At 37.2% G+C, this 26,260-nt stretch overlaps 1 protein-coding gene across 10 annotated transcripts in view; it reads right to left on the minus strand.

Annotated features, from left to right (window-relative positions):
* Positions 1–26,260, minus strand: part of usp34 (ubiquitin specific peptidase 34) — a 264,058-nt gene that overhangs the window by 104,373 nt on the left and 133,425 nt on the right. For all 10 annotated transcript variants that reach the window (XR_011355789.1, XM_069931549.1, XM_069931547.1 and 7 more), the window contains 6 exons: positions 25,354–25,506; positions 23,586–23,690; positions 13,794–13,849; positions 13,587–13,707; positions 11,731–11,914; positions 9,014–9,177 (listed from right to left, as the gene is read on the minus strand). Coding sequence is in view for 9 of the 10 variants with exons in the window: in XM_069931549.1 (XP_069787650.1) it covers positions 9,014–9,177; positions 11,731–11,914; positions 13,587–13,707; positions 13,794–13,849; positions 23,586–23,690; positions 25,354–25,506 (783 nt within the window). In the remaining variant the exon portion in view is untranslated. The remainder of the gene's footprint in view (positions 1–9,013; positions 9,178–11,730; positions 11,915–13,586; positions 13,708–13,793; positions 13,850–23,585; positions 23,691–25,353; positions 25,507–26,260) is intronic.

Consider the following 26,260-nt stretch of genomic DNA (forward strand, 5'->3'; position numbering starts at 1 on the left):
ATTTTTTGGCCATTTAAACAGAGTGTTTCATTGGCAAATAGTGTAGTCTCCTCATACGAGAGGCATAATTTCACTCTTGTTCCAATTTTTTTTTTAACCTGAAATTGTAGTATATTCTTCTAACTTTAAATGTAGCTTTTGTATTGAATTTGCTGGTTCTGTCAAATATCAGCACATTGTCAGCAAATAAGATAATCCAATGTTCCTCTTGATTAATTCGAAAACCCTTTATATCCGGATCCCTAAGAACTGATTCTGCTAAGAGCTCTATAGCTAAAACAAATAATGCTGCTGACAATGGACATCCTTGTCTACTAAATACTGTTAATCGAAATGGGGCAGAAATTTCGGTTCATAAAACAAGGCTCTTATCCAATTTATAAAAATTTGTCCTGCTCCAAATTTTTACAATACTTTAAATAAAAATCCCATTCTAATCTATCAAATGCCTTTTTTGCATCTAGTGATACTGCCACACTTTGATCACCTATTTTTTGAGCTAGATGAATTAGACTCGATAATCTAGTTATATTATCATCTGATTGTCTCTTTATCACAAAACCAGTTTGATGCATATTTATCAATTTAGGTAAATATTTTGTCAGTCAATTTTCAAGAACTTCAGCAATTATCTTATAGTCTGAATTTAATTAAAAAAAATGGGTCTACAGGATGATGACTTTAATGGATCTCTATTTTTTTGGGTTATCACGGTAATTATTGCTGATGAAAATAATTCAGGGAGAGTATGGGTTTGCAACACCTGATTTAAAACTTCCATATGCAAGGGCATCACTAAATCTTTAAACTAGTTATAAAATTCAGGCAGAAATCCATCTTCTCCAGAAGATTTACCATTTTGTAAAGAACTTAGTGCTTCCTCCATCTCTCTTGAAGTAAGGGGGGCATTTAATTCTGCTTGTTCTGTTAAATCTAATGTTGGCAATGCTATTATGTGACAAAAAGTCTTCTATTTTATTAATATCCCACTGGGATTCTGATTGATATAACTTGGCATAAAATTGTTTAAAAGTTTCATTAATTTCTTGAGGTTTATAACTAACAAAATTTGTGTCCATTTCTACTGCATTGATCATTCTTGAAATCTATTCTGCCTTCAATTGCAAGAAAGTAACTTATATGGCCTTTCATCTAACATAATATTTCTATATTGCTCTTGTTATAATTTTTTTGTTCTCTAGGTTTATATTGTATTATACTCCATTTTTTAAAAATTAATAAGCCTTTCTTTTTTAATCTTCAGAATATCTTTGTGCAGATCTTTTTCTAAATTAGTTATCTCATTTTCGAATTGTTCCATCTCCCTTATATAGTCTTTTATTTCAATTTATAAGTATAGCTTATAATTTGTCCTCTTAAATACTCCTTTAATGCATCCCGTATAATAAATTTATTAGGTGTGGATGCACAGTTATTTTCACAAAAATTCTGAATTTGTTTTCTTATAAAACCACAAAAATCTGTTCTTTTCGACAATGAAGAATTCAGGCTCCATCCGCCAAATATAAATCACTTTCTCTTTATCTGCCATTGTAATTGCCAATGAGTGATCTGATAATATTCTCACTTTATATTCAGTTTCAATAATCTGTATCTGAATGGATAATAAAAATAAGTCTATCCTTGAATAAAAGTCATGACTATTGAAGTAAAAGAATAATCCTCTTCTCTCGGATTAATTTTTCTTGATACATATATTAAATTTAAATCCTTCGTCAATGATAAGGTAGCTTTTGCCCTTGGGAGTTACTCTAGTAGCTCTATCTTAATTTGGGTCCAGACAAAAATTAAAGTCTCCTCCTATTAAGATATTTTCAGAAGCAATTGCAAAATTAAGAAATGTTTCCTAAATAAATTTCTCATCATCAATATTTGGTGCATAAATATTCATAGGTGTCCATATTTCCAAATATAGCTGACAATGTACAATGATATATCTACCTGCAGGATTTGTTATCACATTTTGTACTTTAATTGGAAGATTCTTAGCTATCAAAATTGCTACTCTTCTCACCTTATAGTTAAATGAAGAAGCTAGGATATGTCCCACCCAGTCCCTTTTTTAATTTTTGATGTTATCAATTCAATGAGTTTCTTATAAAAATGCAATGTCAATTTTCATTTTCATAATATATGCCAATATTCTCTTCCTCTTCACCTTCTCATTAATTCCATTAAAATTAAAACACAAATTTGAATGTTCTATTCATCTTTTCAAAAATTTTATTTTTAATATCCAAATATTCTTCATTCACTTCTTGCTACATATCTCCCTCAATAACTAAACCAACTTGCATTATCCAAAATTGTAAGTACATCTTCGAGCAGCCATTATAGGAAAAAGAAAAGGAAGAAAGTGATGAACATATTGAGTATATAATTGTTATGATACATTTCAATATTAGTAATTTCCCCTCACCTTTAAATGTTGTTTAAATAATACACAACACTACCCTCTACCCCCGCCCCCCGCCACTGTTATGCCAGCTGTGGCTCCCGTCACAAACGTGCACATGATATAACAGAGGTCAGGTCGTCATCGCGCCCAAACCCCAGGTTCTTAATCATTTTGTTTTCAATACCTTTATATATTAAAAAAATCACAGTTTCACTTCAGAGCATGACCAGGTGGAATGTAAAAAGGTTCACATTTCTTCACCGCTTCTAAAACATGTATCAGATATATTAGAATTTAATTTATGTAATTTCTGAGGGGTAGATATAGTTGATGCAGAAAATTATATTGCACCAATCTATATCTTACATTAATTGTAATGGTCATGCTGATCTGACATAAATCAGACCAATTTTTAATCACCAATACTAATATTCAAGTTTTATTCTCTTCTTTGTTTTGATTTATATAGTTCCTGCTTAGGAATTTCCAACTGAAGTAGGAAATACATTGCAGATGTAAACTTACTTGTGTTCTCCTTTCGAATCAGAACCTCCAATTCACTACACTCTGGTAATATCATGGCCAGTCCAAAATACTAGCTAAAGCTTTGACAAACAGATTGGCAAAATATTTGCCAAAATTGATAAATAAGGATCAAACAGGATTTGTTAAGAAAAGGCATTCAGTGGACAATGTAAGTAGATTGTTTAGTATAATTCATTTGGCTCAGAAAGGAGGTGACTTAAGCACGGCAGTTGCCTTGGATGTGGAAAAGCTTTTGACAGACTAGAATGGGATTTTCTTTTTAAAGTGCTGGAAAGATTTGGATTAGGTCAAAACTTTATAAAATTGGATTCTAGCCCTATATGATGAACCCAAGACCAGAGTTGTGACAAATGGCCAAGTTTCTCCACCATTCCCATTGTCCAGATCTAGCAGACAAGGATGTCCATTATCTCCGGCTCTTTTCATACCAGCTATAGAACCATTGGTGGAGATTATTCGATAGGACCCAGACATCAAAGAGTTTAGAGTTGACCAAGATGAACATAAGATCAGTTCGTTGGCAAATGATGTATTAATATATCTGATGAAACCGAAACCTTCTTTGCAAAAGATACATTTACAACCAGAAGTAGGGCCTCTGGGTACAAGATAAATGAGGATAAAAGTGAGATTATGCTGTTAATTGATGGGATTATACAAATTGTCAAAGAAATAGGTAATTTAGATGGCCGAAGAATGGGATTAGGTATTTGGGGATTAAAACAGATAATAATTTGAAAGAATTATATAAAATGAACTATCTCCCCCTGCTAAAGAAGATTTAAATAAATAGACAAGTCTTCTGATAACTTTTATTGGAAGAGTTAATTGTTAAATAGAATATATTCCTGTGTATACAGTTCTTCTTCCAGACTCTTCCAAAACCATAACCTCTGAAGTTTTTTCTAAATTTGAATAAATTAGTTAGGAAGTTTCTTTGGAAAGGCAAGTTAGCCAGAGTCTCCATGGAAAAATTAACTTGGAAATACAATATGGGAGGTTTGCAACTCACAAATTTTAAACATTACCATTGGGTGGCCCAGATGATATTTGTCACTTCCCTCTTTGATGAAGAGGCAAGTCTTCATGGGTGGAAAGTGAAATGCAGAAAGTCAGATAGACAGTTGTAAAAGATCTGATATTTATAAATGGGACACTATATCTATTTCTGGTGGAAAAGAAACACCTTTAACAAAGTATATTTTGAATATTTGGTAGAAATTGAATGATTTAATTGGAACAAAAGAAAAAAATATCTCCAAAAATACTCTTGACTCAAAATAAATTTATTCCTTTAACAATGGATAATACAGGGGAAGTCACATGATGGAGTAGTGGCTGGTCAAGTGGAACTAGCCATCTCCAGAGAAAAGAAAAAAAGTTTGAAAAAACAGAGCTCAATAAACATAAAATACAGGAATGAAAGGGTTATCATATGAGGAATGTTTGACAGCTCTCGGCCTGTACCCGTTGGAATTTAGAACAATGAGGGATTCTCATTGAAACATGTCAAATATTGAAAGGCATGGACAGAGTAGATGTAGAAAGGTTATTTCCTTGGTAAGAGAGTCTCGGACAAGAGGGTACAAATTCAGCATTGAAGGGAATCCATTTAGAACAGAAATGCAGAGGAATTTCTTTAGCCAGAGGATGGTGAATCTGTGGAATATCTCAAAGATTAAGGGAAGAAAGCAGGGGAGTGGGGCTGAGTGGAAAAATAGATCACCTCATGATTGAATGGCAGGTCAGACTCGATGAGTTGAATAGCCTATATCTGCTCCTACGTCCTATGGCCTTATTTCCCTAATACATCATCAAAATGAAATTGAGATTGTAGGTTACAGGATGTTGCTCCTAATGTGGGCTCTCATAGTCCTGAACATACAACACAAGGAGGAATCAATGCAGCTGGCTCTTAAATGGACACGCAATGCAAGAGGAGTCACGTGATGGAGTACTGGGTGGTTGGGTGGGGGACACCCAGTATCGGGGCATTCGGCTGGGGGAAGTAAGCAAGAAAGAAGAAGAGTGGAGAGAAAGAGAATAAAGGGCTAGAAGAGGGTGAGAGGCAACGGGGCGACCGGCAGGGGGACGACCTGCGGCAGGAGGCCCAGCAGCGGGTCGGCCTGCAGTGGTATTTATGGGGGAGTTGACTGTGGATAGATAATGGAAAGCATTCACAGATCTAATGGATAAATTGCAAAAATCGTTTATACCGGCATAAAAATAAACCAAAAAAGGTGACTCAACCGTGGATAACAAGGGAAATTAGAGACAGCATTGGGTCCAAAAAGAGAGCATATCAATTGGCCAAAAAAAGTACCGCAACCGAAGACTGGAAGCAGTTCAAGATGTAGCAAAGGAGGACAAAGGGATTAATCAAGAGAGCAAAAATAAATTACGAAAGTAAGCTTGCGGCAAATATAAAAACCGACTGCAAAAGCTTTTATAAATATGTCAAGAGGAAAAGATTGGTGAAATCCAGAGTAGGTCCTTTGCAGTCGGAATCAGGGGAATATATAATGGGGAATAAGGAAATGGCAGACCAATTAAATTCTTACTTTAGTTCTGTTTTTACAAGAGAGGATACAAATAACCTCCCAAGAATTTTGGGAAACATAGAGACTAATACAAGGGAGAAACTGAAAGAAATCAGTATCTCTAAGGACATGGTCTTGGAGAAATTGATGGGATTGAAGGCAGATAAATCCCAAGGGCCTGATAATCTACATCCTAGGGTACTCAAGGAAGTAGCCATTCAGATAGCAGATGCTTTAAGAATTATTTTCCAGAACTGGATAGACTCAGGATCAGTACCCATGGATTGGAGGGTGGCTAATGTTACCCCACTATTTAAAAAGGGGGGTAGAGAAAACGCGGGGAATTATCGGCCTGTGAGCCTTACATCAGTAGTGGGCAAAATGATGGAATCCATTATTAAGGATGTAATAGCAGAGAAGGGATCGGACGGAGTCAACATGGATTTACAAAAGGTAAATCGTGCTTGACAAATCTATTGGAATTCTTTGAGATGGTGACAGATAAAATAGATGGGGGAGAGCCAGTGGATGTGGTGTACCTGGACTTCCAAAAGGCCTTCAATAAGGTTCCGCATAAACGACTGGCTTCCAAAATCAAGGCTCATGGGATGCAAAGTAATGATGTGGATTGAGAACTGGCTGGCAGGTAGAAGACAGAGAGTTGGGATAAATGGCTCGTTTTCTGAGTGGCAGGCGGTGACCAGTGGGGTACCACAGGGATCTGTACTGGAACCCCAGCTGTTCACAACTTACATTAATGATCTGAATAAGGGGATTGGATGTAATATCTCCAAATTTGCAGATGACACTAAGCTAGGAGGGGTTGTGTGCACGGAAGAGGGGGTCAGGAAGCTCCAGTGTGATTTGGATAAATTGAGGGACTGGGCAGATACATGGCAAATGCACTACAATGTGGATAAATGTGAGGTAATACAATGATAGCCATTTACAATGATGACCTATTCCTGCTCCTATCTTCTATGTTTCTATGTTACCCAGCAGCAGGAGACACAGCAGTTGGAGGCCCAGCAAGGATACAGAAGCAGCTCACCAGAGAAGGATGAAGATACATGGATACAGAGAAGAGAAGATGACACAGACATAGATACAGACACAGGAGGAGGAAGAACAAGTATTTCAAAGGAAAAAAGAAATTAGATAAAGCCTTTGGTAATACAAACCAGAGGGCAGATTACTATTTGAATGGCAATAGATTAAGAGATGGGGAAGTGCAGAGAGACCTAGGGGTACTTGAACATCAGTCTCTGAAGGCGAGCATGCAGGTACAGCAGGCAGTTAAAAAGGCAAATGGTATGTTGACCTTCATATCAAGAGGGTTTGAGTATAGGAACAAGGATACCTTACTGCAGCTGTACAGGGCCTTGGTGAGACCACACCTGGAGTATTGTGTGCAGTTTTGGTCACCTTATCTAAGGAAGGATGTTCTTGCAATGGAGGGAGTGCAGAGGCGATTCACCAGGCTGATACCTGGAATGGCAGGAATGACTTATGAAGAAAGATTGCGCAAATTGGGATTGTACTCCCTGGAGTTTAGAAGATTGAGAGGGGATCTCATAGAGACCTATAAAATTCTGGCAGGACTGGACAGAATGGATGTAGATGGGATGTTTCCAATGATGGGAAAATCCAGAACCCGGGGCCATGGTTTGAGGATAATAGGCAAACCATTTAGGACCGAGATGAGGAGGAATTTCTTTACCCAGAGGGTGGTGAATCTGTGGAATTCATTGCCACAGAGGGCAGTGGAGGCAGGTTCATTAAATATATTTAAGAAGGAATTAGATATATTTCTTCAGTATAAGGGTATTAAAGGTTACGGAGAGAAGGCGGGGACGGGGTACTGAACTTTAAGATCAGCCATGATCTCGTTGAATGGCGGAGCAGGCTCGAAGGGTTGAATGACCTATTCCTGCTCCTATCTTCTATGTTTCTATGTTACCCAGCAGCAGGAGACACAGCAGTTGGAGGCCCAGCAAGGATACAGAAGCAGCTCACCAGAGAAGGATGAAGATACATGGATACAGAGAAGAGAAGATGACACAGACATAGATACAGACACAGGAGGAGGAAGAACAAGTATTTCAAAGGAAAAAAGAAATTAGATAAAGCCTTTTTTGAAGAACAAATGAGGTCATTAAAAGAATGGCTATCATTAGAATTTAGTTCAATCAAAAGAAAAATGAAAAGAGCAGAAGACAGAATGCAAAGCTTAGATTTGTCATGACTGAAATAGTGAAAAGAGTAGAAAATGTGGAGGAACGAGAAGCTGCTGTAGAAATGGAGATAAATGATTTAAGAGGGAAGTTGGAAGAGAGCGAAAGAAAAATGAAAGAGACACAAGAATTATTGCCACAAAAAATTGACAGTGTTGGAAAATTACAGTAGGCGAAACAACATAAAAGTAATCGCCTGAAAGGCAAAGAAGGGTCAGATTTGAAGGAATTTATAAAAGGATGGATCCCGAAGGTGCTGGGAACAACAGATTCACATGAAGAAATAGAAATCGAAAGGGCGTATAGAGCACTAGTACCGAAATTGCCACCACATCAAAAACCAAGATCCATATTGGTAAAATTTCTAAGATATATGACAAGAGAAAACATACTGGAGCAGACAAGAAAGAAGGTTAGAGAAGACAATAAGTCGTTGGAATATAAGGGACAAAAATTTTTTTTTAACCCGGACATAAGCTTCGAACTTTTAAAGAAGAGGAAGGAATTCAACATGGCGAAAACAATCTTATGGAAGAAAGGTTATAACTTTATATTAAGACATCCAGCAGTACTCAAGGCATTTATTCCTGAGGAATGGAAAAGACTGTTCTCGGACCTAAAGAAAGCCCAAGAATTTGCTGAACATTTGCAGGACAGAAGAAGAGAGGAGGAAGATAATGTATATATAAAGATGGATAAAAGAAGGGGAAGAAGGGGAAAAAAAAGCTTTGTTATATGTATAGGAAAATAGTGTTCTCTGTGGGGGGGGGGGAAGAATAATGGTCACTGTGAAATCGGTTGACGATTGCGAGTAAGTTCGCAAACTGAATGGAAAGTGGAGTTGTGGTTGTCGGTAAAGGACAAGGGGCAATCCAAGGAGGGGAGGTTCATTTGGGGTTAAAGGGTTATTGCTTGTGGGGATTGTTGAGGTATTTCATGTCTTAAGTGTGTTGTCATATAATGATATTAATAAGGAAAACTGGAAAAACAGTAATGAAAGAAAAGGGGATGGAGGTGGTGAAGAGGCAGAAAAGAAGTGAAAATAAAGATATAAGGCCACGTTGGACTATATGACTATAAACATTAACGAAATATATAACCAAGTTTAAGTGTATCTCATTGAAAAAAATAGGTTCAATATTGGATGGCATCAAACAGTATCTCTACTTTTACTAAAAGCTTTTTAAAATAATCCCTGGATTAATTTTTGACTGGATTTTCAATATTCTCAGTTTGCTAAATACAACAATCATATTTGTTTCAATGGTACTTACCTTGGCTGTAAAAATGGCTTGCCTAGCCTCTGGAATCATATAGAGCTGTTGAATGGTAGAAGCCAAGTAACAGGTTGCTCCAAGATTCGTCAAACCCACAAACCTGCACTCAGCTCGCACATCATCATGAGGCCAGTAATCCCATTTGTACGGTGCATGAGACGCTATGTAAAAAAAGTGAAAATGAATAAAAATAATTGGTAAAGATAGTCACATCAAATTATGCAAGCTTATGAAAATAAATAAAATTTATAATTTAATTTCTTGCACATTTCTTTAAATCTGAAACAGGTGGCTTTTTACAGAAACACTGGGAATGTTTAGTCTTTGAAGCTATTAAGTTCATTATCATCCAAACATCTAAGTGGACGAAACAGCGTTCTTTGGTCTTCAGTGCAAAAACATATACTGACATATCACACATAGCACATATTACAAATGATTCATATGCAGTACACCTAGCCTGATGAGTCTCGCTCTGATACTTCTGTATCTCTTTCTCAACTGGAGTAGTTGTAATATGCTGTGTGAAGGGTGGCAAGGGGTCCTCAGCAATTTTGCCAGCCCTCTTCAGATAACAATACCAGTGCTTTTATGGTCCTGTGGATTGATCTCTGATCCAAAGCTCTAGAGCAACTGTATCACGCTGAGATGCAGCTGGCCAGAACACTCACGATAGAGCTCCTGTAGAAAGTTAACTGGATGATATCTGGTAGCATTGCTCACCTCAGCCTTCTCAGGAACTTCAGTTGGTGTTGCACCTTCCTGAGAAGTGAGGAAATATAGTGACTCCAACATAGGTCACTACTTAAGTGGACTAGGAGGAACTTAGTATTCTCTACTCACTCCACAATCGATCTATTAATGTCCAGTGAAGGATGGTCATCCCCGATCCAAAAACCATCTCCTTTGGCGTGTCCACGTTGAGACTCAGGTTGATATTCTCACACATTCCATGAGACTTTCCATCTCTTCCCTGTAGTGTGACTCATCATTGTTACTGATGAGACCAACCACTGTCACGTTATCTGCAAACTTGATGACTGTTGGAGCTAGATCTGGCGATGCACTCATGGGTCAGAAGCATGAACAGGAGCAGGCTGAGCACAATGCCCTGTGGTGCACCTGCACTCAGAGTGACAGTGCTTGACATTCTGCTGCCAACCAGGACAGATTGTGAGGAAGTCCAGAATCCAGTTACAGAGAGGGGTGTTGAATCCTAGCAAGGACAGCTTTTTCCATCAGCCTCTACAGAATGATTGTTTTAAACTCCTAGCTGAAATAAATTAACAGCACCCTGACACGTGACATGTTGTTCACCAGGTGGGTTAGCACAGAGTGGAGGGACAAGACTATAACATCATCAATGAATGGTTCAATTTGTAGGCAAATTGAAATGGGTCCAGTGCTTCTGGTGGTGCGCTTTGATGGCTTCCATCACCAAATGCTCAAAGCATTTCATAACAGTGGAGGTCAGTGGCACTGAGTGGTAGTGACTGAGGCCTGTTACTGTTGCCTCTTTTGTACCGGGATGATGGTGGTTATCTTGAAGCCCATAATGAACTGCTGTAGTAATGTGCTAAAGATGTCTGTAAGGACCTCTGTCAGTTGGTCTACGCAATTCTTCAATACCTGACTAGGTGTATTGTCTGATCCCGCTGCCTTGTGTGGGTTCATCTTGGATAAGGTTCTCCTCACCTTCGGCTGCTCATCGGGGCACGTGAAGCTTTATTTGATATTAGCCAGTTCTTCTCATCCAATCAAGCATAGATGTTGAGTCTTTTCAAAAGAGAGATGTCGTTGGCTTTGACACATAAGGTTGTCTTGTGGTATGTCATAGTTTTGATCCCTTATTATGTCACCGGTTTCGCACGCCAGTGAGCATGAGATTATAATAGCAGCAATGTGTACAATTTATAGTGGGCGTAGGAAATTTTGATCTTGGAATGATCTTGTTGTATTGAATGCCATGGTATTCCTATAAACAGGACATTCTGGCTAGGGCACTGCACCTTATCTATGCTAATTAACCAGACCTGTCCCTGAGGGAGGAGGTTAACATATTAAGTGCCTTTAATTTGAGACAACATTAGAATTAAAATCCTGCTATATCACTTCAATATCAAAATTAATTGCTTGCTACTGATAATGTTCATCTTGATTTATAAATTCTAACTGTCCCTTCCAGTCTGGCTCATTTGGAAAAACTGATAAATTTGCTCAAGTTTCCGAATCTAATTTAACACAATTAGAAATGGTAGATGCCTCAATAAAAAAAATAAATAGGACATTTGACACGGTATTTCCCCTCCATATCAATGCAACTCATTACAATTAACTGTTGTTTTCGACCCTCCTGTCAATTGCAGGCTTGCTTCTCCCCTGACTATTTTCCACAGTACTGATATTAACCACCGTTTTTCATGTATAATTTTAGCAAATGCATTTTTGAACTTCAAGTTAAACTGCAGTCAATTCTAGCAGGATCTTTCTTTTCCAAAACAATGATAGCCATTCAATCTATTTCCTCTTCCTTTGTTTCATGCTTACTGTGTTTTTTGTAAAGGGTTGTCCAACAAATTGAGCTCAGTTCCATTTTGTCTTTATTGAAGCAGTTGCCGCAATCATTATCCAATTTATTTACATTAATTAGTCTTTCATTTCAGTGAGTTGGTCTTTTCAATGTTTCATACAAAATCTGTTTTTTTTTTCCTTACACTGCATGTGCTGTGCCATCACCCAATTGTGGAGCAATCTGTAGTTTTCTGCTGAGCCCTTCACCATTTCCACCAGCAAATCATAAGCTGCTGCTCGAGATGAATGGGACTTGCACTTTGGCTGTTGCCTATCCTTCAAGCTTGGCAGTAAAAACAGGAGATTGAACACATCTCTTAAGAATTCCTGCAATAAAAGATATTGCTTTGAATACTCTGCTATAAAAGTATTAATATCAATGGAGATAACAAAAAACCTATAATAATTGCATTTCCTCAGCTATTAAAGTTAATCCTAACATGATCCAAGCATTTTAATATAACATAACCCATCAGAAGATAAATGCCATGATGTCTGTTTTGTAATCTTCAAGGAAGCAACTTGGAATAACCATAAAATTATAAATGTGAATACTCTGAGGTGCACAAAGTACCGTGTTTACTCGAGTAATTGTTGAATGTTTTGGATCACTTTATTGGGCCAAAAGAAAGTGTGTGTGGGGTGGGGGGGTGGGAGCAGGTACTTTTACACAGGTCAAACTTTTGACCTCACTAAGTACCTGCGACATTTAAATCTTAGGGAGCTCGGGTGGCCGGGACCAGATGATGAGTCCACTGTCATGCCATTGGGAGCCCAGAGGGGTGAACAACTGGGGCAAGGATCCACATCAGGAGCTTGAATGGGTGGGTGGCTGGGGTGTTAAGAATTCGGATGGGCAGGCAGCTGGAGTTCAGATGGGTGGGCGGCCCAGGCGAGGATCCACAGTTGGAAGTTAAGATGAGAGGGTGGCTGAGGCATCAGGTGCTCCAGTGGGCAGGCGGCCGGGGCAAGGGTCTGCTGTCGAGGCGTTGGGAACTCTGCTTGGATCAGGTTATAGTCGTCTGGTGGGTGGGTGACCATGGTGAGAGTCCATAGTCGGGGCATCAGGAGGCTGGATGGGGGGGAAGGGGCAGTCAGGACATCGGGAGCTCAGATGGATGGGCGGTCAGGGCCAAAAGAAAGGGACATACAAAAACATTTGGATGGGTCATACAAAAATACTAGTGAGGTGGGGTGGCCAACTACTACACAGTATCAACAATTACACAAGTATATATGGTATTCAAATTTTACTGCAACTTCTGTAATTTATTAATTAAATTAGTAGCCTAAAATAAATAACTCTCTGCCACATTTAAGTATAGTAGTACCCAGACAATTGGATATTATTCTTATTAATAAAAAAAATTAAAACTTCAATTCAATTTTTAAAAAGTGAATCAGGACCCTGGTGAGATTAAAGAGAGCATGGATATGGGCGCCAACTGAGTTTACAAAGGAAGAATGGATATGGGGGCCACAATAATTTTCAAGGGAATGTGGATACAAGGTACTAGTGAGTTAGAAATGCAGATGTGGACCTTGGTGAATTTCAAAGAAGATTAAATAATGGGCCCTGGTGAGTTTCAAGGGAGCACAGATATAAGTTTAAACAGAGTATGGAAATGGAACTCTAATGAATTTAAAGGAGGTGTGGAAACAGGTTGCTGAAAGATTATGATTTACAAATAACTATGTTGAATTACCAAAGTTGTACCGTAGCTAGAAGAATTGAAAGCAATAAATACTTGAAATAAACTCCAAAGCATTTGTTTGAATTCTTTGTATTTTCATTTTATTTGATATTTTTAATTTTAAAAATTAGTGTAGATGTTAGCATATGAAAATAGACATCAACCTGAAGTGTTAACTCAGTTTCTCTCTTCACAAATGTTCCCAACCAGCAAAGGATTTCCAACATTTTCTGCTTTTCTTTGCCCACAAATGCAATGTCTAATTTCCATTAATGCCTAATAATTCTTAAATACAAGTTGACTACCTGTCCTTCGCGAGAGAATTTAAATGGAGGCTTGTGCTTTATGACTACGGTGCAAAGACGCAGTAATCCAGTAAGCCCATCATCTTCAGTGTTACTCTCCTGCTGATCAAGAATTTCCCTACTACAAAAAGGAAAATTAAAAGAAATTAATACATAACAATAAACTGACATAATAATCCAAGAAAAACTTCAAAAATGTCAACAGACCTGCGAATGCAATCGGCGAGGTGTCTTGCTAAGGCATCCAAATCTAGCAGTGTTGTCTACGAAAAAAATTCAATACTTATACACATTCAGAAACAATGATTTGCACTTGTATTACAATAAAGTAAAATGCCACAAATCCTTCAGAGGATTAACCACACGAAGAAGTCGTGGAGAGAGATAGATCTTGATATTGGTTGGTGATGAGGTTTTGCAATAAATTCTGAAGTTTAAAGTCTCAGCGGCTGAAATGCAAGGACACCACCAATGGAATGATTAAAATCAATAGAGGCCAGAATAAGTTGCAGAAAGGCAGTACACGTTTTAATAATTTACCCAAATTCAAGCTACATAATTTCACTGTACAATGATATGTGTGGTATAAAATCTCATACTGTTGGCTAAGTTGAGATAACAGAATACATGACCCAAATGCACGGAATAAATCATTATCAAGCAAGCAAAACAAAAGTGGATCAACAAATCAAACAGTTTTATTGAACAATGCAGAAGTTTAAGCACAGGACATATTGTTAGACATCAAAAAATATGATAGTGCAAGATAGATAGAATTGTATTGGTAATATTGTAACCAATGTCCAACTAAACAAAATTTTAGTATTGAAAGCAAAATTGAAGAGCAAAATAATCTTATTTACTAAATAGCCTGCAAATATATTTGTAAAGATTTCAATATTAAAAATAAGATTTATATTAAATATAAAGCACTGAAAAGTTAAAGCATTAAAATATGCCAATTAAAATGCAATATTCCAAATAAATTTCCAGGACTTTACAAGTTAAATTAATTGAGACCAATTTGTATCAATTTTAACATGGAGAGAGATTCTCCAATGGTTTTGAATGCCAAATCTACCATAATGTGCAATGTTGGTAACACCATCACTATTCCAACATAATTATACAGATGCATAATGTATATGAGAGACTTCCTTGCATGCACACTTAAAACTACCCAAGCCAAATTCTAAATCATTATAACTTAAGATATGCTCATAACAAACATCTCTTGCTAGAGAAGTATTACTCCAATGTCTGAAGAATCTGATGCACTACAGTAAAGCCCCCAGTATGGGGGTTGGTAAATGGCAGATAAGTGAATTTTCTGTTTACTTCAGGTGAAGCATGATTTGCGAACTGACAATTAGGGCAGCACTAATTTTAAACTTTCATATTTTATACCTATATATTTTCTGCAATTTTTTTTGTCAGTCGCTGCTGGTTGCTTGAATTCCAGATAATGGGGATTTTACTGTACTCATGTTCAAACAGCGAAAGTGATATTATTGTTAAAACATTTGCACACTTAACACAGATGACATTCAAATCTTTTTGTAGCAGTGGTGGCCAAGTACCAACGATCAGTTGAACCAAAAAAGTAAACAATTTATAACCTTTAACTGAGATGGAGAATAAAAGCATCAGACAGGTTTTAACACTATGAAGCAGTACACAAAGTGATGGAGAAACTCAGCAGGGTCGTACAGCATCAATGGAAAGCAATAAGCAAGCAATGTTTTTCAGGTATGTCAAAAATCAGGTAAATGCACGAATTAGGTGGTGGGAGGGGGAAAGGAGCTGAGAGGTGATGAGGAAGAGGACAGAGATCCAAGAAAGGTGCTCTCTGATTGGAAAAAGGAAAGGAAAGGCTGGGGAGCAAGAGAAAGTGAGTCAGAGGGTTGAGAAAAAGTGAGAGAAATGAGTGAGGGGATCAATGGAAATTGGAAGTCAATATTGATGTTATGTGGTTGGAAATTGCCAAGATGGAACACAAGGTGTATTTCATCCAATTTGTGTGGCATTAACCTGGCAGTACATGAAGCCATGGACAAATATGTCACCGTTACAATGGATGTGAGATTGAAGTGGCTGGCTTCAGATGGAAGTGTTAATTACAAAATGAAGCACTATGGACAGGGGATAGGATGCCACTTAAGATCAGACAGGGCTAAACTCTCCTTTGCAATCCGGAAGGCAAAGTGGGGGGTACACACACAGCATTCACAGGTAGCAGTGCGACACTGGGCGCATGTGGCAAGAGATCAAGACTATAACGAATCACAAGTCAATCATGCAAATTAAGGACTATAACACCTCCCTTCTGGATAGACCCTGATGAACAGGCCCCCTACATAGACGTGGCCAAGATAATGATAAGGTGAATCCACACAAGGCGAAAGAACCAAACAACATACTTTGTCAGGTGCTGAAGGACTGGATAAACCAATTGACAGAGGTCTTCATGAACATCTACACACCTTACTGCAGCAGTTCACTGTTCCCGCAGGGTTCAAAGCAGCCATCATCATGCAAGCACCAAAGTGGAGGACAATAACAGGCCTCAATGACTACCACCCTGTGGCACTGACCTCTGCCATTATGAAATTCTTTGAGCATCTGGTGATGGAACACTCAAAGCATGCCTACCAAAAATACTGAATACATTTCAATTCACCAAAAGAAGAAACCATTCTAAAGACAATGCTATAGCTATGTCCCTTCACTCCGTCCTAACCCACCTGGAGAATGACACCTCATAAACCAGACTGCTATTCATTGACTTCAGCTCGGCGTCTAATACAATCATTCCCTGGAGGCTGGTGTAGAAGTTGTTCTCACTGGGACTCAACACCCCTCTCTGTAACTGGATTCTGGATTTCCTAAGGGAAAGACCACAGTCTGTCCGGTTCGGTAGCTAAACACCAATCAGACCAGCATCTTCTCATTATCGCAACTCCTAAATCCAACTTCCATCCTCTCTCGATCTGTAAACCTGGTTTTGCACTTTCATTTTGGAGAGCAAAATACATCTTAGATATAAATTTAGATGTGTTCCTCAGCCAAATCGCTTGCTCCATTTTACTAATTTCAGGTGGGGCCAAATTTTGTCCTCATCTTTCTTTTATGAATGATCTTAACTGGAGAAAACAAAAGAATGTCCCATTTACTGTTCCATATTGACTTCTTAATTGTTCAAGATATAAGAGATCCTTCCATATAACAATCATTAATATATCTTATTCTTTTATCGCACCAAGAATTCAATATTTTGTTACCCAGATTCATAGGCAGGTGGCACATTTTTACATAATGGTGTCTTCAATGATATACTTGCTTTTTTCCCCCCAATACATTCATTTATTTCTTGCCATATTCTAATCATATGTATCATAGGGATCGTCTGATTTTTTTTTGTTATTGACTTAACATTCCACTTACAAATAAAGTCCTTCATTGTCTCCTCTTTTATTGAATTCAGTCCCATTCGAATCCACAAAGGGGGACTGTTTTCTTCAAAGATGATAGAAATCCGGGAGTCTAAGTCCTCCCAATTTGTAATACCGTGTTAACTTTTACAATGTGATTTCAGGTACTTTGTTATTCCATAGGAATTATCTCATACAATTATGTAATAATTTAAAGAGATTTTTAGTTAGTGCAATAAGCAATAATTGAAGAGATATGTAGTCTCTATACAATTCATCTTTATACAATTTACCCTTCCTATTAATGTAATTGGCAGATCTTCCATTTCTGTAAATCTTTTTCTATTTTTATAATAAAGGGGCATCATTAAGCTTATATAAATTCTGTAAATTATTATTTGTCATTATTCCTTAGTATTTAATTCCATCCTTCTTCCATTTAAATCAACCTCCTTTTTGGTATCTTTCATCGTTAGTTTTGCAATGGTATTATCTCATTTTTGTCCATATTTATTTAATATTCCAATATACTTCCATATTTTTCTAAAATCATCTGTAATTTTATCAATGATTCAGCTGGATCAGGCATCATCAGCAAATAAACTAATTTTATGTTCTTCCTGTCCAACTTTGAAGCCCTTAATATCCAGATCTCTTATAACCTCCTCCAGAGGTTCAATAGCTAGTATAAATAATGCTGTCTATTCAATCTAATTAAGGGAAAAATAGGTGACATTTGGTTATTAATTATAATTGTAGCGTGTGGCTAATGATGTTTTTACCCAATTTTTAAATGTTCTACCTAAACCAAATTTTCCCAACTTTTTATATTAGAAAGACCATTCAAGTCAGTCAACTGCCTTTTCTGCATCCAAAAAAAGTTATTTGGATTCATCTTTGATTTTGCCATATACATTTATTGAATAATCTACCTGGACTATTTGAAGAGTGCCTTCCTTTTACAAATCCTACCTGATCTGGATGTATTCATTTTGGTAAATACTCACCCAATCTATTGGCTAGTGCCTTTGCCAGAATTTTAAAATCTGTATTCAGGAGTGATAATAGTCTATATGATGTTATAATGGGTCTCCAGCTTTCTTTGGTAGTGTTGTAATTTTAGCAGTTGAAAAGGTTTCTGGGAGGGACTGGGTCTTAACTGCCTTGTCTAACACATCCATCAACAGAGGTGTCAACAAATCTTTTAATTGTCTAGAGAACTCAGGAGGGAACCCATCTTCCCCTGGGGACTTATTAAAGTATCCAGAGCTTTCTCTATTTCTTCCCTTGTAAAAGGTGCATCTAAATCATCTCTTTCTCTTTCTCTCTCTCTCTCTCTCTCTCTTCCAGTTTAGGAAATTCAACATTTATTAAAAATTCTTCCATCTCGTTTTCATCTCCTACTAATTCTGATTTATATAGTTTCTTATAGTATTGTCTAGATGTACTATTTATTTCTTTTTGATTATATGTTATAGTAAATGTTTCTGTTTCTATGCATTTATCAATCTGGTTGAATCCTCTACTTTAATATGCCAAGATAACACTTTATGTGCCTGTTCTCCTAGTTTATAATATTTTTGTTTAGTTTTTAATATTATTTTTTCCATTCTATATGTTTGTAGCATAGAATATTATAACCTTTTGTTCTCTAATATACTATATTTTTCTTGTGTTCTTGATATCTGATGTTCTTTTTCCAATTTTATTATACCCTTCCATAAACCTTCTAAGTCTCTTGCATATTCTCTCAAGATTTTTCGTATAAGAAATAATTTGTCCCCTCAGATAAGCTTTAAGTGTATCCCATATTGGAAAACTGTGGTCAATGGAAAGAATATAGTTTTCACAAAATATTTTTATCTGTCTCTTAATAAATTCACAAAAATCCTTCCTCTTTAATAATGTAGCATTAAGGAACCATCTATACATACTTTCTAACTTTTTCATTATCGTAATAGTTAATAATGGCGAGTGGTCTGATAAAAGTCTTGCCAAGTACTCCGTTATTACCACTCTACTTTATAGCTGGGAAAACATAAAAAATCAGTCAGTCCTTGTATGTAAATCATGTACCCTTGAATAGAACGAGTAGTGTCTTTCTAAGGGGTTGAGCAGCCTCCATATACCAATTAAATTTAAATCCTTCATAAATGACAATGTCTTTTTGCAGCTTTCGTCCTTGTTAATGTCGTCGCTGATATGTCCAATATTGGATCTAAACAAAAATTGAAATCTCCTCCAATCAATATATTTTGTCTTCCCCCTGCAGTTTTTGTTTAAAGAAAAATATTGTTCAGAAAGACTTCTTCATCATAATTTGGGGCATAAATATTCATAAACATCCAAGATACTGCATGAATTTTAGTGTGCCATTACAAATCTTCCAGCTTGATCAGTTAGTCTCCTCTATTATTATTGGTATATTTTTATTAATTAAAATCGCTACTCCTCTTGCTTTTGATCCAAATGAAAATGATATTACTTGCCCCACCCATTCTTTTTTAATTTTACAAGTTCCAATTCGGTAAGATGTGTTTCTAGTAAAAAGACTATAATTTTAATTTTAATTTTCTTCACTGTCCCGTTAATCCCATTAACATTAAGACTAATAAATTTTAATGTTCTACCCATATTCTTCTTTAAAACTATTTTTTTTAAACAGTAAAATCTCTGACTTTTTTTAATAAGTTATCCTTCCCCTTTAAGAAAAACACACAATGTCCTTGCCCCAATGGTGACGTACAATAGAGCACCAAAAGCCCATGGGGAAAATAAAGGCAGAATCTCTCAAGGAAGAAACCCTCCCTTTGGTGCCATCTTGTTTTGCTACTCCTTTCCAGGCATCATTCTCCCCCTTAGACCAGAGTTTCCACCCTGCTACCACTTCTCCCAGATTTTTTTCCTGAGCTCTACGTGACAATTTCTATACACTTTACTTTTAAACTATAAATACAAGATGGTTTTGTAAAAAAAAAAAAAAAATACAACTTTTACTTGGTTCCATTATAAATATTTTCACAATTTTCTCCCTCGGCAATCATAATATTTTTTTCTTTATAAACTTTGCAGAAAGTCTTCCATCTTGTTCTTGAAAAATCGCCAGTTCCCTTCCACTACTTTCCTCAAAGTTGCACGATATATCATTGAGTATTCAAGTTTTTAAGCACATGGTTGTCCTTTTACATCTTCAAATTCTTTTCTTTGTTTAATCAAGGTTGGGCTAAAGTCTTGAAAAAATAGCACTTTTTTCATGATCAACCTTGGGAGGGCCATTATTCTGCTTAGTGCTTATATGCTGCTTCCAGAATTAGTGTTCGGTGAGCTCTCTCAATGTGCAGTTTTTCTCAAATTTGTCTTCTCCCAATACTTGTGGGATCTATTTTTGAAAAAAGTTCACCAGTCACTTCCCTCAATTCCTTCCTTTAGTCCAATAATTTGGACATTATTTTGTTGACTAAAATTCTCCATTTATGATCAATTTTGTCAAGCAGTCCTTGTTTACCCAACTCCCATTCTTTGGCTTTTTTCCAAAGCCTCAAGTTTTTCATGTGTTTTCATCAATTCAAACTCTGCTCAATCCATTCTCCTCATCAGATCTTCAACAGTCTTTTATTTCAGTCATTTTCTTCATCTTATCTCTCTTCACCGATTCAACACTTATGAATTGGTTACTCAAATTCCCTATTTTTTCCAGGATGATGCTCAATTCTTGACCTGACTCCTCAGTTTTACCTGGTTCTGCTGGCCCCATTGCCATTTTTGCATCGTTCCCTTTCAAACTTTCACTTGATGTTCCCAGTTGAATAGGAATCTCTTCAATCTTTGTTCTTAACTCCATTGGCTTCCTCATGCTAGTTTTATCCATTTTTGCGAAATAAATCTTGATTTTCAAGTTTTGACCGTCTATTAAGTACTTTTCATGGAGACCTCAACCAAAACATGGTTTCGGTCCTTCGCATGGCCACACCCCCAATACTTAGTTATTCATTTGTACTGATGATATATCCATCCTGCATATGAATTGTTTGTTTATAAGCGTGTTATGTTAGTTGTGTGTCCGTGTGCTTTGCACCAAGGACCAGAAAACGCTGTTTTGTCTGGTTGTACTTGTACAATCAGATGACAATAAACTTGACTTAAATGAATTCAATATCAGTTCCATAATTTCAGCTGCATACAAAATTTGTTTCACTATATGATGGCATTGAAATTTCCTCTGAATTTATTTCTGCCTTTTCAAACTATACTTTATTGTCTTCTTCCCATTTGAGGTTATATTTTTTAAAAATGTTTCAATCAAATATTAAAATTTTTAAAAGACCTTTAGTAATTAAAAGCTCAATATATAAATGTGCTTTGTTCAACTCAATAAAAACCATATCATAAGTCTTTTAAGTATGGACACAATAAATGTAAACATAAAAGTACAGAAACTATCAAAATTTAGTTTGGAAACAGCATCTACCATTTCCATCCTCTCAGTTTTATCTTTTCCATCTATGTTCTTCCCTTCATCATTCTTCAGTCTCCCCCTTCTTGCTCCAAGCCAAATTATTGTGTTCAAAACAAGTGAAGTGCATCAGTAAAAGCCTAACCTCTTATCCGGGATTGTCGGGACCAGACACCTGCCGTCATGCAGAATCTTCCAAATTTCAAAATCATTTTGAGTTTGGTCTCTTTAAGCCCGCCCAAGTCACGATACTGTCTCCACCCCCACCCCCCCGCAACCTGAGTCGCACTGCTGTCTCACTCCCGACCTCGCCTACGTGAGTCGCGCTGCCGTCTCTCTCCATCCCATTCACCCACTCGAGTTGCATTGCCATCGCTTTCCACCCCCTTGCATTATGTTGCTGCCTCTCTATCCCCTCGCCTGCCCAAGTCGTGCTGCTGTTTCTCCCCCCTGCATGTGTTGCACTGCTGTCTCTCTCCTCTGCCTGCCTAAGTCGTGTTGCCACCTCTCTCTTCCCTCCCCCCTCCCTGAGTCACACTGCCGTCTCTCTCTCCTCCTCCCCTCAAACTGTACTAGTGCCAGGGGAATGGCCTCCTTCTCAGTTCCCCTGTGCTGGCATTGGTGTAGCGATTTCAGCTGTGAGGGGGATTATGGGTATCGACGACAGCCATTAAGCAACCACCAGACAGACTGACTTGGGTGTCAGTATACGGCGAATCAGTGGCGCGTATAAAGTAGCAGAACACAACGGAATACACGGGAGTTGAGCTAGGGTCGAGTCAGGTCATGTTTGGCACTAAACTCCATCTGTAATGAGCAGATGTCATCTACGAATAAAGTGCTGGTTTTTGGATGTTACTGGTTTTCAGAATTCCAGATAAAATGTTAGGCATCTGTACTCCAAGTCCACCATGTCCTCAAGCTCCATTTACTACAGTAATTTATTCTCCCTCTATTCCGATCAACTTCTCCAGCTTCCCAAGATTATACCATTCATCTGAACACTTGGGCCAATTTACAATGGCCAATTAACCCTCAGGTCTTTGTAATGAGGAAGAAAACTAAAGTACCTGGAGGAAGCCCACATAGTCATGCTCTGTCCAAGGCAAGAAACAGCAGTAAATTGTCAACACAGGTCAGACCATCACACAAAAGATCCTTCCTTCCCATCCATTCTCTTATATTAAAGGATCCATCCAACCCCAGTAACAATTTTTTTCTCCTTCCTTCTGCTGAGCAGAACATAAAGAAGGATGAAAACATGAACCCACAAATTCAAGAACTGTTACACTTTCCTGCTTAAATGGAACCAATTGTACAATTGGTGCCCTTGCAATATTTTAAATGCACTCTTCTATACCCTACACTTTAACTTGCCATAGCACTACACTCTGCATTTTTGTTTTATTAATGCATTACCTGCTGTGCCAAAGTGTGGTTTGACTTGTCTGGATAGTACACAAAATAAAGCTTTCCACTATCTCAGTGCACATAACACAAAACAATGCTTAACATTTCAGGAGTCCATTATTATTTAAAAGTTTAAAGCATTTTGGAAGGTTCAATTAAATCTACCAAAGCAATACAAGCTGGTCCTTTAGATAGGATATTAAAGGCAGAAAATATTGTAAACATTCAGCAAGTCAGGCAACACATGTGGAAAAAGAAACTGAGTTAATGTTGTCAGTTCGAGACTCTTGGTCAGGCAGTGGGTCATCAACCTGAAACATTAACTCTATTTTTCTCTCCACAGATGCTCCATTACCTTTTAAGTATTACAGCATTTTCTGTTCTTATTTCAGATTTCCAGTGCCTGCAGATTTATTTTTTGGGCATGAAATCAAGTTTGGGGGTCTCAAATACTACATTTCCAAATAAACTGAACTTATTCAAATTTCCGAGCAAGCTTGATTTATATTTCATTTTCAGACCATAACACAAATAGCTAAATTTTCTTTAATCAAAATTTTAAAATACAAAGGGAAATTAGCAAATATTTAATCATTTAAAAACAATTAAAATTCACCATTCATTCAGATGATGAATACTAGTGTTTGCACATGACCAAAAGTGCATTATTTTTCTAAGGGAACAAAAAGAATCACCACTACATACCTGGCTAGCATCTTTTACATGGATATTATCAATCAGTTTACAAAGTAACCAGAAATATTCCTTGCAACCAGCTCGCAAAACTGATTCTTCTTCATAATCCATCTCCTGTAAAATAAAGAAAATTTGCTTTAACACCAGTGCTGTAATCCTCACATATATTCAGCACAAATAGACTTCCATATTCTTTTTAGCAGCTTTCACCTGAAATTGCTGCCTTGAGGGATAACTGTACAACTATCTCCTTAAAAAGAGATGTTTAAAATTAAAAACTGGGTTATACAATTTGGAGCAAATTCTCAATGATGCTTCCCTATGACATCCATCACAATCCATTATATTTCATAAAATTATCCCAAACCATCAAAACTTTGAAGTCTGATAAACAAGTTCAAGTTGAATTGTTAGAAAGAAGACTGTATAAATATTCATGTTTTTCCTCATCATTTCAGATTCCTTTGGCACTATTCACTCATGCTCCTGGCCCTCTGCCTCTGCCCATCTAACATGCAGCGAACACATGCATGTTTTTTTTTCTCCATCAGTTCCTAGGATTGAAACAAGACAGGAAAGAATAAGGTTGAAGAAGAGATTTTGGGAGTGGTTGATTTTCTGCAGGTGAGGAGAGAATGAGAGCAGCCAAGATCAGAGGAGAATGAAAGCACTTTTGCTCTTCCCACAAGCAGTGATTATGAGGCACCGACAGATCTTATTCTCCAAGTGTATTTACAAAGATCTGATGTGCAGTATGTGCAGGATTGAGATTTTTACAATCTACTGGGCTCATTGTGCTGACTGGACTGAAGACTTGTGTCTCAACATTCAACAGTACGATGATACCAGATTTAATTTCCTTAATAAAAGAGATGGAGGGATGGGTCAGTAAGTTTATGGATGATATGATGGTTGTAGGTGTTTTAGAGCATGTTGACAACAGGATATAGACAGGATGCAGAGCTGGGTGGAAAATTGACAGATTTAGTTCAATCCAGATAACTGTGAAGTGATGCATTTTGATAGATCAAATTTGAAGGTTGATATGACAGTTAAAAAGACCTACAGTGTAGTGGGCTTCACTAATTGGATGGATTGAGTTCAGGAGTCATGAGATAATGTTACAGCTATAAATCTCTGGTGTATTCAGCTCTGGTCACCTCATTACAGGAAAGATGTGGAAGCTATGGAGAGGTGCAGACAAGATTTACCATAGTTACCTGGATTGGAAAATATGTCTTAGGAGGTAAGATTAGCAGAGCTATGGCTTTTCTCTTTGGAATGAAGAAGGATGAGAGGTGACTTAAGAGGTCTTAGAGATTATGAGGGCATAGATAAGTTATTCAGTCAGCACCTTTTTCCCAGTTTGGGAGTAGCAAACACCAGAGGACATCTGTACAAAGCAAAGGGAGGAAAATTTAGGGGAGATATCAGGGATAAACTTCTTTTAAAAAAAACACAAAGAGTTGTGGGTGCCTGGAATGAATTGCCAGGGATGATAGTGAGGACTAAAACATTAGGGGCATTTAAAAGACACTTAGACAGGTACGTGAATGAAAAAAAAGATTATGAGGGAGGGAGGGTTCTATTTATTTGGTACGCATATATGGGTCAGCACAAAATCATAGGCCGAAGGGCCTGTATTACACTGTAATGTTCTGGGAGCTCTATGAGTTATTTTGGAAACAAAATAGATACAGCACAGAATGGGTTAAATTAAACAATAAAAAATTTTGCCATGGGACGGAAATTTTAAAGTTCTCAAAGTAATTCTTACCCTAATTGGCTTCAAAGCTTGGGCATCAGGAAGGAATTTTAGTAATGTTGATGCAGCTAACAAGAGGAAAGATCGATTTATTGATTCTCCACCATCTAAACCAGAAAGGCACAACTTGTACAGCCCACTGCAAGCTTCATGTCGAACTGAGGTCTGGAAAATAAAGAATTAGATCGTGATAAGATACATAAAGCAGAATAAAGACACTACAGAGATAGCCAATTTACACAATCAACTAGAAAAATCAGCCAGAACTATTAAAAATTATGAATATTTTGTTAGGACCTAGACCAGCAGCAATAGAAATTCAACAAAACAATGGTATCTTCAAAGCAATAATTTTTATTAATAACTATTAATAATATAACATTTCTTACAACCCCACTATGCGTGCGTTTGTGTGTGAGTGAGAGAGAGGGAGAGAAAAAAAAGAGACAGACAGTTCAGGCACAATTCTGAAAAGTCAATTTCAAAGTTCAGTGTTCTGTTGAAACTCAGAATCTTTAAACTGTTGTTCAAAAGTAGTTAGGGGTAGGTGAGGCCCCAAGTCATCAGAATTCTCAAAACTCATGAATTCTTGTAGAGTTGTTTCAGAGAAATGTTTCTTCATACAAATTATTTTTTTTCCACAATTCCCCTCTCTTGCGTGGAGGTTATGGAACTTGTGATTTCACAAACCCAGGCAAGGGTTTTGGACGAAATGACCATTACAATGGCCACAGTAGCATTGCTCTCTTTTAACAAAGAAAAAGACAGTTGAAGTGGCCATCTTTCCCAAAGCCACTTTGATCCTATGTTACTCCTTTGTCAAGGGAACACAATATTAGTCCTTTCTCACAGTATGTTACTGCATTTCTGACCTCAGATCAATCTCATTGATGATTCAAAAGCTGCTTCTTTCAAGTGT

This window comes from Narcine bancroftii, chromosome 4 (assembly GCF_036971445.1).
Source record: "Narcine bancroftii isolate sNarBan1 chromosome 4, sNarBan1.hap1, whole genome shotgun sequence".
NCBI classification, from domain to species: domain Eukaryota; kingdom Metazoa; phylum Chordata; class Chondrichthyes; order Torpediniformes; family Narcinidae; genus Narcine; species Narcine bancroftii.